Below are 13,342 nucleotides of genomic sequence, written 5' to 3' on the forward strand. Positions count from 1 at the left end.
TGTTACCAATATGACTCACACTGATTATCAATTATAGGTTTTCTTAAAAAACTATTTTCTCATTTTAAATTTTGTTCCAGCGTATTAACATTGTATAATTGTTATTTCTATTGGGAGGAAAAAATAGTTTACTTTTTTAGACTCTGAGAGACTTATCTCCATAAGTCTTTATTATGTTTTTCTCACAGGGCTAATAGTGTATAGGTATTACGAGCTTACAGATTTGTATTTGGAAGCAAAGTTTTAGGTTAAAAACTTCGGAACTTATAATATTTTTCTTTTTCTTTAAATAGAACATTGCTTCTATTTGATATTTTTAGTGAAGTACTGTGGATTATTTTTATATTTAATCCTTGTGGTAGAATGTATACTTCATATAATGGGTTTCATGTTTTGTGGCTCCCTTATCTTACAGAAAATTAAGTAGTTATAAACCTTCTAAATATCTGTGCTGTGGTCTTGATTTCAGAAAACAACAAATTTAATGTAGTCTCTAAAGTCTGGCTATGGACATTCTAAGGTATTCCTCCTAAAAGTTTTAATTTTTCTGTCATTTTAAACTGCTTGGAAAAATATTCTCAAATCATTAAATTTGCAGAAGAAATATCTGACCGAAAAAAAAGTCTTGTTGGCCTCATTGTATTTGCCAGAGCTCTTCTCTCTCTCCCTCTCTCCTCTTCTTCCTCCTGTTAATTTTCCTCTCCCTTCCCCTCCACTTCCTCCTCATCCCCTCATCCCCCTCTCTCTCCCTCTTTCTCCTTCTCCTTCTTTTCCTTCTCTCTGTCTCTCTCTCCTCTTCCCACTTTGATGTTTGGTCCCCATTTCATTAACATGAGAGCATAAAAACAATTATTACAGCAGTTAAACTATTATTCTCCCTGCAAACAGGTTTCCATTAAAAGCAACTCAAATGAATTAGAAATAAGAAATAGCCCTTGTAAAATTGACTTTAAAATCACTGCTTGCTTTTCACTGAGGCTCTCTGTATGAAAATTGATATTTATGCTTAAGAATATTTTACATTCATTTTCAGACTTCACCCTTTACTCCAAGCATTTCTTTTTGTTAATGATGCTTTTGTTTTGTGTGCATTCATTTCAGTCACAGACATTTCATATCAGAAATTCAACAATGGCTCTTCAGCAACTCCAAATGTTAATATTTTTATTCTTGTTTCCTTTGCTCTGCCATATCTAAATTCTCTGATGAGAAATTACAATTGAAGATTGATCAAGCCAAGTACAGAATGTGAAGGATATAGAACAATTAAAGTTGAAGACTAAAGTCATAATTTATACTATAAGGAGAATCATGATTATATTTCTTTTGAAATAGGCATATTTTGAATATCAATTAATTGAAATGTGCACAAAATTAAGATAATGTACTATGCAGATATTTAAATCTATTGACAAATGCTAGTTAAATTAAGATTAAAGTATATTCATTTAATTGAACATATACTCCTTTCTCCCTGAAAATTTCAAGATTACTGATGCTGAAAAAGAATCTTTTAAAAATATTGAATAGAGAAACTAGAGTATTCAACGTATTAATGACAAATTAGAAAAATACGAGGTAAAAGAAAAAAGTTTTTTTTTAAAGGGCAAGTAAGATGTTTAACTATTTTTAAATTTATTTAAACTATATTTGTATAAGCAATATTTATTTAAACTATATTTATTGATGGATTACCATGTGTGAAATACTGTGCTAGGATATGATTTAACAAATTTTTCCAATTTTGATTTACCTTATTTTACTTTGTGGTGATCTCAGGTTGATCTGCATTTTATGAAGAAGATTCCTCCAGGTGCTGAAGCTTCAAACATCTTAGTTGGGGAATTGGAGTTTTTGGATCGAACTGTAGTTGCGTTTGTCAGGTTGTCTCCAGCTGTATTGCTTCAAGGACTGGCTGAAGTCCCAATCCCAACCAGGTACAAAGTATAAGAGCACCTTTTGCACTTTTCTTAAGTCATTTATTTGTGGGTAAAAAAGGTGTAAATATAGTTTCCTCTGAGAGTTTTTTCTAGAAACTAAAGTGTAATCGACAAAACTATTGTTTCTTCTTGTTTGTGGAGGAGGGCAAAAAGTTTTTAAAAAATTATTCAGTCCTTTCCTCCTTCCTCTCAAATTTCTATGTTTTCTTTTAGGCATGCTCCTCATCTCTGACTACCCTGGTCTATATCACCATATAAATCCTTTCTTACAATTTTGGTGAAAAGTGATAAAGTATTAGGCTTTTCTCAAAGATTGCATTAGACTGTGGGATCCTGTATATGAGTGTGATCGTACTTAAAAAGATCAAAGTTTTCAAGGCCTGCCTTATGCTTGACTGAGTAGGCCCTCAGAGTACATGTAAGTGCCATCATTAGGATACTACCTGCTGTATCTAATGTACTATAAGATTCAATCTTAGGCATAGTATACTTCACATACATAGAGTCTTAAGAATCATTGGTAGTAGCATCATGGTACTGTGGTTGAATCTGAATCAAAAGTACAAATTTAATTTGATTACCTGAACTTGTTTTTCATTCAGCTGTACATAAAAACTAACAACTTTACCACAATACAAACTGAATTTTGTTGTTTATTATTTATCTCTATGTTATAGAGATAAGACTGTCCATGGGCAAATTGAAAAAAGAATATTGTCTACAGAACATTAGGTTCCTAGCAATTCCTCCAGGGGACCTTGTTTTCTTTCCTTCTCCCTCCATCAAATGCGATTCCTGTATATAGACAGCCTTTCACTCTGATCCTGTTCCCATAGCAAAACATATCTATGTAGGGCCCCATTTCCTACGTGACTGCTGCCCTTTGTTTGATGCTATAATTATTTCAGATGCTGTTAATATGCCTCCTCGTCCAAACACTGAATGCCTTAGCCAAGTTAAATTGATGAAAAGTTCAGGTGCTGTGGAAACTGGGTTTGTAGAATGTTTCTTCTATGGACCTTTGGCCTTAAAACATAGCAGATTACATCACTCTGTGTTTTGATTGTGCTTAAGATATTCCAAAAATATGGAATAGTTTAGTCAGGAGAGGCCTCATTTTATTAGAGCTCAGCTGACTGGAAGGGGATTCAGTGTTTGAGTGCCTCTTCCTGAATCTGTGGAAGAACAGATTTGAGGCAGGTAGCTAGTTACCAGTTCAGGTTATAGAGAGAAGTGTCTGTTCATCCTGTTGGAGGGCTACTGAGACTTCTGATACATACCAACTTTTATTAAAAAAGGGGAAGGATGAACTGGGCACATTAAGGTGGCCTCTGACTGTATGATTAAGGCTGCATTTTTCTATTTACACCCTGTAATCTATTCAGAGTTTCTGGGTATTTGGGATTCAGATTTAAGATGTGAAACTTACTAACCATAGAGGTATTACTTTAGTAGATTAAAATTTTTTTGCATCTTCCAAGCAGTGCATTCTTGTTCTACCACTTAGGAAGGTATCCGATGAACTCTGAGTAAATGATGGATATTTATGACAATGATAGCTCTTGTGTTTCAAAGGAAAGAAAAGGAAAATTCCCAGGAGTAGAGAAAAGCCATAATGGGGTTATATACCCTCACTTTGAAAAGTGTAAAGGTTTAGGTGACCTCGTTTCATACTGACATAGCAAAATGCGTCTACAGAACAATGGAGGAAAAATTAGGAGCACAGTAGAGCCACTGTATGAGGAGAGATTTAAGACTAGACTAGTTTGGAAAGGTGAAAAATAGAAGAAGATTAGTTAGACAAATAAAATAAACAAAGCCATTCGAGGTTCCTAATTATCCTTTCTTAGGAAGTCAAAAGGGCACACCGTGTATATAACAGTAACACATAGTAAAAATGTCAGAAAATAATTTTAGGACTTTATAAATAGCCCATGGAATAGAAACCTGAAAAGTAGCAGGATGTACATAGGTTAGGAAATTTCTTGAAAGTACTATACTTGATAAAGCATCTGCCACCACACTAAATTATTCCTGTTTTAAATGTATAGTAGACATTTCTGTATAGCAGAAGTTGACTTGGATTCAGTAACATCTGACACAAAAAATTAATGTCACATCCTCTAAGACTGTGTAATATATGCATCATGTAAAACATGTACAATCTCTAAAGTTTATAACTAAATGAAAGGTAGAATTGTAGTACTTATTTTAGCACACTTTAAAAAGCCATTAGTTTTCACACTTAAGAGCAAGAACCATTTAACAAATGAATACTGTAGAGTTATATTACAGAATATAGGTCATCTTAAAATTCTCACAATTTCCCTGTAGCATTGACCTTTTCAGAGATAAGACGATTACTGGTCCTCCAAAGTTAAAACACATGTTGATTTCTTCAAAAGTTCCAGTTGTGATGATGTATTTGCTAGACTTTCAACCTAATTGAGATGGAATATCACAGTTCAGCTGCTACTTTTATTCCTGCAGCATTGGAATTAATAGTTTTTTTTATCCTAACTGATCTTTGATTCCTAGCAATCATTTTTCCTATTTAATGTAAATTTACGTACACCTACTGTTTTTTTGACCCTATGTTCTTTCATTGTTTATACTACTGTATTACTTTTTTCCCCTTCTACCTAATTCTACAATTTACATATCAGTGAGTTCTCTTTCTTACAATTCAGAAAGGTTTAATCAGATTTTACTTTTCTCAACTTTCTCCTCTAAGGATTATAGAATCCTAAAAATTCACACTAACAACTGTGTGGGCACAATAGGTAACTAAATGAAGGAAACAGAGCAAAATAACCACGATTCCAATTGTACAAGGATCTCAAGCATGAGTCATTTTGAAACATCATAAAAAAATTTCAATACCTGTAATAATAACCTGTGGAAAAATATGGAACTATTTTACATCAAAATCCCTATCTTCAGTAATTCCTTTGAGATGAGTGATTCTGTACTACTAAAATTATTTTTTATTTCTACCTTGAAACATTTGTGTTTTTTTCTTCTTAATTACAGATTTTTGTTCATTCTTCTGGGACCCCTGGGAAAGGGGCAACAGTACCATGAGATTGGCAGATCCATTGCAACCCTAATGACAGATGAGGTATTTATTCAAGTTCATTGCGAACATTTCCCTTTACTAGGTACACCTAACTTTTGGAGTTCTGTATTCATGACAGTTTGCTGTGAATCAGATTTCTCTGTATTGAATTCCCCTTCTTTTAAATGCTTGTACTATAAAATTTCCTTTGGAAAAATTTGTTCAAAAGGGATAATAAATTCACACACATGAACATTTTAAAACCTCATACTCTAAAGAAAATTTGTTATTTAGTGACATTTAGAATGTATTCATTAATATTCCCCTTGTAGCATATGTGTTGCCAAAGTGATCACCATTGTAAATATCACTGCAGGTCTTGTTTGGGGCAAAATAATTTTAAGGTCTCAAAAAAAAAACAAACACAAAAACAATGTCAGTTTATCTGAATAGTATACATGACACCAAAAGCCATGCAACGTCTATCAACTCTCTTTATAATTGCCTAAATGTAGATGTTTTTAACCTGGGAGTTTTTTAACCATTAGAGGAACTGAAGATTTCTAGAGGCCTGTGATCTCTGATACAGCCCACAAATTTTTCTATGTACAAAAATTTGTGTGTAGTTTTCTTGGACTGGAAAAAGCTTTCATCAGCTTCTCAAATAGATATATGTCTCAAAAATGTAAGATCATAAAAATAAACATAAAAAGTAGTATATAACTGGTTTCTTGGATTCTACAGCACGTTATGAAAACCTGTTTTTATTATTTTATTGTTTTTATTGTAAAAGAAGAGCATATGCAAAAATCACAGACGGGACATAAATTCAAAAGTCAGTAGTAAATAACAAAGAGATTATGCATTTCTAGAATATCATCCAAATAATTTAATAATTTATTTATTGAAATACATGGCTTCTGATACTTGAAATCTTTGAAAAGAGTTCATTAGTATTACATATAACTTTTCCTAGTTTTATGAAATCTGAAAATTTGAACTTGTGTTTGGGGTTCAATATAAATTCTTCTATTATATCTGTTCAAATTATGTTTATTGGTTTTATATGAATTAGTTATTGATATTTACACATAGGAAACCAAAAGCTAGAAGAAAAACATTTTTTTCATCTGTTTCAGAAAGAACCAACTTAATGAGTGTATTAGTTTCCTATGCATAAAAAATTACCACAAACTGGGTAATTAAAACAAAAGTAATTTATTTTTTCATATTTTGGGGGGCCAGAAGTCTGAAGTCAAAATGTCAGCAGGGCTACATTCTCTCTGGAGCCTCTAGGGGAAAGTCTTTCCCTGTCTCTCCAGCTTCTGGTGGCTCCTGTCATTCCATGGCTTGTGGCAGCAAAATTCCCGTCTCTGCCTTTGTCTTCACATGGCCTTCTCCCCTGTGTTTCTGTATGTCTTCTCCTTTTCTGTCTCTTATGTCTCTTATAAGGACACATGTCATTAGATGTAGGGCCCACCCTAATCCAGGATGACCTCATCTTGAGATCCTTAATTACATCTGCGAAGACGCTTATTCCAAAGAAGATCACTTTCTGAAGTTCAGGTGGACATATATTTTGAGAAGACACTACTTAGCCTACTATAAAGAGTAACATATTCTGTTGAGGAAATCTGGGAGAAGACAGGAGAGTGACAAAAGGGCTTCATGAGTTCCACAAACCTGTTCTAGTAGAACTCTCTATGAGAAGGCACTGACAGTATCTTTACTTTTAGTGTTTCCATGTTGATTAATATTTTGCAATTTTTACAGTATTGAAAAATAAATGACACTGTGTCATAATTTAACTACTGTCACTTTCATGCACATATGTTTCATGGTATATTATGTTTCCACATCTAAGACATTAAGATATTACATTGAGATATCTCTGGGGCATGGGACATCTTATGTGGTGAGAGGAGCATACTATGCATAAATACTCAAGTTATCTCTCTTCCTTATACTTCCTTTCCCCAGTTAGGAGTCAAGATTTTCTCTAAAGAAAAAAGTCAATTCCAAAGTTTTTGACTAATCAAGTAGACATAGAACAACAGAGAAGCATGCATGGTTTTAAAATTTTAGATTTAGAATGAGAGCAGAGAAAGGACCTCCATCTATTTCCTTGGTAAATGAGAACTACCTAATTTGAGAACAAGCATCAGCTCTTGAATGAAGGCTCAAACATGAAACCTTTAGACTTGAAAGTTTAAAACTTAGCTTTGGGGCAATTTGTTTAACTCTCTGTGAGCAGTAGGATAGAGAAGCAGAAACTCAGCCAGAAAGTTACTCCAAAAATGAGAGCTGTTAATTATAATAGAACATTTAAATTATGATAGTACATTCATTGAATATTTTTTAAAAATGTTTAAATACTTTTAAAAGAGAAAAAAGTTTTTATTGTTCAAAGCCCAGGTGGAGAAAATGTTCTGCTTATATAACTGCTTTGAAATACATTGAACAATTATACTCATTAAGAATAAAATTCAATATGTTGATTCTTACAGTTTACTTTAGTTAAGAAAATGGAATTGTATTGCCCTATTAAGCTGTAAATTCCATGAGAGCAGTTACCACTTAATATTCATTTTTGTTCCCTGATTTTGTCAGGTGCTCAAATAAATATTTGTTGACTAAGCTCTGTTTGTTCTTTTCTTCTCTGTACCAGGAACTTCTTGTAGGTAGACTGTCTTTTCCTTTTGTATCTTCAAACTTAACGTAGTGTCTGGCCCTCAGTCAGGGTTCAGTCATTTTTTTTTAAATGAATTAATGACTGAATGTTCTAGTCATCCTAGCAACACCTTATCTTAGTCAGTGTAATCTATTTTCTTCCTTCCTGTTGAGCATTACTAGAAATAAATCATATGATTTTGTTTATTGGCACTACTACCAATTTATTAATCCTTTTATAGTCTTAAAAATTATTAAGCATTCCAAAGAACTTTTGTTTTCATGGATAAGTATGCTGATATTTATCATAAGAGAACTGAAAACTGAGAATTTTAAAAAGTGTATTTGTGAATTTATTTTAAAATAACAATAGTAAAGTCATTGTATATTAACATAAATAACATAGTTTTATAAAAACAAAGGCGAAAGCAAAAACAAAAAAAAGGGATTATTTTTCTTTTTCTTGTTTTGGATTTTTGCACCAACGATTTTCTCTATCACCTAGCTCTTAAGTCAACACTGACTTGTTCTGTTCAATTAACAAACATGCCCAACATATAGTAGCTACTTAAGAAATACATACGAAATAAAAGTCCAGGTTTTTCCCATCCTTAAAATTTCTTACTCCTTAACATAGCATGTACCACTGAAATGTTTGAATGAATCTGAATCTCAAGAGTTTTGAAAGACTGATCTCTACTTGGTTCTGAATATCATAACTTCATTTATCTCAGTGTGTTACGGTATGAGTTTTGTCACTACCACTCTACTGAAACTGCTTTCTGTAAGGTCACCATTTACGCAATATACTATCCTGTGTTCAGTACTCATGTCACTTGATCTCTTACTGGCATTTGACATTATTGAACACCTCTTTTTTTTTTTCCCCCTTGAAGAACAGCAAAAATTATGTGCTTTGTTTTGACACTAAATGCTTGAGGTTTGTATTATTGCTTACCCTGAGGTAATAAATATATCCTTCTATATTCTGTCCAATGAGTTTAATACTTTAACTCTCATATTTAAGTTTTTAATACCTAGAATTGCTTTTTGTGTGGGATGTGGGTAAAGATCCAATTTCACTTTTATATAGTTACTTGGCTTATTATCATTTATTGATTAGTCCATCATTTATTCAGTGGTTAGCGTTAGTTTATGCCACGGTATAAATATTGTTAAAATTTCTAATATATTCTATAAATGTTTATCTCTATTTTAAAGCAAAGGCTTCTTACAGGAAGTTTGATTTACACATATTTAAACAATGTTTGCCAAACTTGAATCATTAATTCTAGTTTAATGAGCTTCCTTCTATCCTCCTTTCCCTTCTCTTACTCTTGCCACCAGAAATTTCAACATTCACTTACATTCTAAGAAAAAATAAGTGTGTGCAATCATAGAATAAACTAAGCTATAATATTTCACACTAAAAACTTCTTTAGTTAGAGCTTCTTATTCAAATTGTTATAATCACATGTGAGATAACTGGGAGATGAAAACAAAGAACACATTAAGATTTTATAATTGTTTTTTATCTATAAATGATTATTTTCCTTCTATAGGTATTTCATGATGTTGCTTACAAAGCTAAAGATCGTAACGACTTGGTATCAGGAATTGATGAATTTCTGGATCAGGTTACTGTTCTCCCTCCTGGAGAATGGGATCCAAGCATTCGAATAGAGCCTCCCAAAAATGTTCCTTCCCAGGTATGTATATACGAAAATACTCTTAAGACTACCATCATTTTGTTGTGTATATGTACTAAAATAGTATAACCAATTCAAAGATTCAAATGATTTAAATTATAACTTCCGTGATACTGTGATTTATAATATGAAACATATATCTGGTCTTTGTCCCTATTTCTGACACAGAGCTCCTGAAATGCTTGGAATTTTCTAAGTGATGAAACAACAGAGATGTCTTTTGTTACGTTAATGAGGTTACTCCCTGGAGGTTACCTCCAGGGAGGTGAGAGGGGCTAGAGTTTGAGTTCAATCACCAATGGCCATTGGTTTAATCAATCATGCCTGTGTAATGAAGCCTCCACAAAACCCCAAAGGGACAGGGTTCAGAGAGCTTCTGGGTTGGTGAATACATGGAGATTGGGAAGATAGGTGTGCCTGGAGAGGGTATGGAAGTTCCTTGACCTTTCCCCATGCCTTGTCCTATGCATCTCTTCCATCTGGCTGTTCCTGAGTTATATCCTTTTATAATAAAACTGGTGATCAAGTAAATAAAATGTTTCTCTGACTTCCATGAGCCACTCTAGCAAATTAGTTGAACCTGAGAAGGGGTTCATGGGAACCCTCAGATTTATAGCCAGTTGATCGGAAGCACCATCAACAACCTGAAATGGGGTCTGATTGGTGGACAGTCTTGCAGGACTCGACCTGTGGAATCCGATGCTATCTCTGGGTAAATAGTGTCAGAAATGAGTTAAATTTCCCACCACATTTGAATGGGTACCAGAACCTAATACATCTCTAAAAAGGCAGGGATATGAAGTTGTAAAATCTTCCTTCTTCCTATTCAACACAGATTTGGTGTATTGATGATATTCTACTAAATGACAGTCCCATATGCCTGGAAAGATTTTAGACCCACCTTAAAACATACTATACTGGAGGAAAATTGAAATTTTAATAAAAATAGAAAATATGCTTGAGAAAAAGCTCATTACTGTCTTTCCATATTCTGATACATTACTTTGAAATTGGCAAGTGTTAGGAAAATTCAAAGGCATGGTTTAGTGATATTGCATGGAAAACTCCCTGTTTCTGCTAATCACATTTATGATTTGAAGAATTTTTTAAAATAATTCTTTTGTTTCTATTACTTTTGTGTGGGCATATGGTGTGAAAATTGTAAAAATTCTCCCTATGAAAATCTAATGTTCATTTTACTTGTTATACAATGCAGAAAGATAGAAATAAAGACCATTGCTGTTGTTTGGGGTGAGATTCTTATTGCAGGCATGTCTTTGTTGAGAGTGGTGGCCAAATGTCTTAAGCCCACTCATATTGCCATCTCTATTCCTATTGAATCTGCCTCCTCCAACTCTCTCTGCTGTCATCTACCCAAGCCTTGCCTTTGGCTCTTGTCCCTGTGGAGTCCAGCTGCCTTAGTAGGAAGTGCTGCCTTAGTTGAAGTAACAGATGGCCTAACTGACCCAGCTCTAGACATAGAAGCTTTTCTGGTTAGCCAGAGGTGGGTAAATGAGCAGGTGTACTACTTAACCATTTCAGCTGATCTACTACTAAAATAAAGTAAGTTGCTTAAAGAGTAATTTTAAGGGTTTAGATGGTCTTATTTTTGTACTTGCATACATCTTTGCACTTACAGTATTAGCAAAGGCAGTATAATGCTTCTTGAAGTAATAAGAAAGAATCTCTTTAATTGATGTTATTCAGAAAAATTTAGTGAAAATACTAATATGTTGAATATGAGACCTTAAAAGTCACTTGTTAACACCAATTTGCTTTTCAAACATTAAAACTAAAGTCAAGCATTAAAAAAAAAATTATTTATTTTATTTTTGGCTGCGTTGGGTCTTCATTGCTGTGGGCGGGCTTTCTCTAGTTGTGGTGAGCAGGGGCTACTCTTCATTGCGGTGCGCCAGCTTCTCATTGCAGTGGCTTCTCTTGTTGCGGGGCATGGGCTCTAGACACACGGACTTCAGTATTTGTGGCACATGGGCTCAGTAGTTGTGGCTCGCAGGCTTAGTGGTTGTGGCACACGGGCTTAGTAGCTCTGCAGCATGTGGGATCTTCCCAGACCAGGGCTTGAACCCCTGTCCCCTGCATTGGCAGGTGGATTCTTTACCACCGCACCACCAGGGAAGCCCTAAAGTCAAGCATTTTTGAAAGCACCTTCCCTTTGAGAAATGATGTTTCTGAGGCAAGTGGAGGCATGGGAGCTTTGTATTTTCAAAATTAATTTTATGAGACTTTAAAACCAGGATTAATTGTTGGATTCTGGGTATTGAGAGGCAGTAGTAGAAAGAACATTGAACTAAGAATCAAGGCACCTGGGTTCTGCTATTATCTATTTGTATGATCTTAAACAGATGCCATAACCTTTCTGTACTGGTTCTATATCAGTGTGTCCAACAGAACTTTCTGAAATGATAGAAATGTTCTATATCTATGCTGTCTAATAAGCCAAGCCACTACTGAGCACTAGAAATTTGGCTACTGCAACTGAGGAACTGAATTTTTTATTTTAATTAACTTAAATTTAAATAGCCACATGTAGTTAGTTACTATAATGTTAAGCAACACAATTTTATATGAGTTTGAATTAGATACACTCTGTGTTTCTTTACAACATTAGTATTTTTTAAATGTATGTTGGAATTGAATAATAGATACTATGAAACTATGTTTTCTTTGATTAAAATGAATTGAAATAAATTAAGCACTCTGACTTCCTATTCATTCAAATAATATTTTCCTCCATGGGATAATCTCCATGGTTTTTATTCTTCCAGAATGTGCAAATCACAGTATTTTTTAATACTTTTTACTTTCAGTTAAGAGAAGAATAAACAGTCACCTCAAGGGATACCCTTGAAAATACTGTTAGAACATTGTGTCAGTCATTATAATCACTCCCCTGTGTATACCCTCAACTTCCTTGCTTTTCTCTCATGCCATTTACTTGCTTGTCAAAACCACAACACTGTGTGAATTCAGTTCTTTGGTCTATACCTCCATTGATGCAGCTGAGAGTGGCTGAAGGAAAATATACAACTACATTGACTAATCTCATATAATTCATGACCACATACCTCAGGTAGGCCCTTTATATTACAAGTTCATTATACTCTACTTCCCAAGTTCAATCCATTCTCTACATGACTATCTCACACCTGTTTTCTCTCCTCAAACTTTTAGCACATGCTTTCTGACTTTCAGATGTTGACTTGCTTCCTATTTCCCTAAGAAAATTAAAATAATCAAAAGAGAACTTCTGTAGATTCCCCAAACCATATTTATCTACTGCCAGCACCTACATTCTCTGCCTTCCCATATATTACTATTGATGAATTATCCAAAGTCAGCCTTCTATCTGTGCAGTAGATCCCATCTCTTCATACCTACTCAAAAAACATTACTCCCCAAGCCTCCTCTTTCTCCCCTATATCATCAGGTCTTTTGTTCTGTATTATATCATTTTTATTAGCAAACAACATTGTTAATTTGTAAATCTTAAAAAAAGAATTCTCAATGCCACTATCACTGCCAGCTACTCATCCATTTCTTTGTTCCCTTCTATAACCCAATGCAACAGAAGAGTTCTCTGTACTATCTGCCTCCCATTCCTCTCCTCCAATTCTCTCATTTTTTAATTGAAATATAGTTGAAGTACAATATTATATTAGTTTCAGGCATACAATGTAGTGATTCGATATTTAAATATGTTACGAAGTGATCACCACAGTAAGTCTAATAACTATGTGTCCCCATATAAAATTATTACAGTATTATTGACAACATTCTTATGCTGTGTAATACATCCCCATGACCTGTTTACTTTCTAACTAAAAGTTTGTACCTCTTAATTCCCTTCACCTATTTCACCCATCCCCACACCTCCTCCCCTCTGGCAACCACCCATTTGTTCTCTGCATCTATGCCTGTTTTTGTTTTGTTTGTTTGTTTTCTTT

At 33.9% G+C, this 13,342-nt stretch overlaps 1 protein-coding gene across 3 annotated transcripts in view; it reads left to right on the plus strand.

The window, feature by feature from the left end:
• Positions 1-13,342, plus strand: part of SLC4A10 (solute carrier family 4 member 10) — a 222,832-nt gene that overhangs the window by 116,557 nt on the left and 92,933 nt on the right. For all 3 annotated transcript variants that reach the window (XM_060106607.1, XM_060106609.1, XM_060106608.1), the window contains 3 exons: positions 1,780-1,937; positions 4,974-5,061; positions 9,231-9,377. In XM_060106607.1, the coding sequence (XP_059962590.1) occupies positions 1,780-1,937; positions 4,974-5,061; positions 9,231-9,377 (393 nt within the window). The remainder of the gene's footprint in view (positions 1-1,779; positions 1,938-4,973; positions 5,062-9,230; positions 9,378-13,342) is intronic.

This window comes from Mesoplodon densirostris, chromosome 8 (genome assembly GCF_025265405.1).
Source record: "Mesoplodon densirostris isolate mMesDen1 chromosome 8, mMesDen1 primary haplotype, whole genome shotgun sequence".
Lineage (NCBI taxonomy): Eukaryota > Metazoa > Chordata > Mammalia > Artiodactyla > Ziphiidae > Mesoplodon > Mesoplodon densirostris.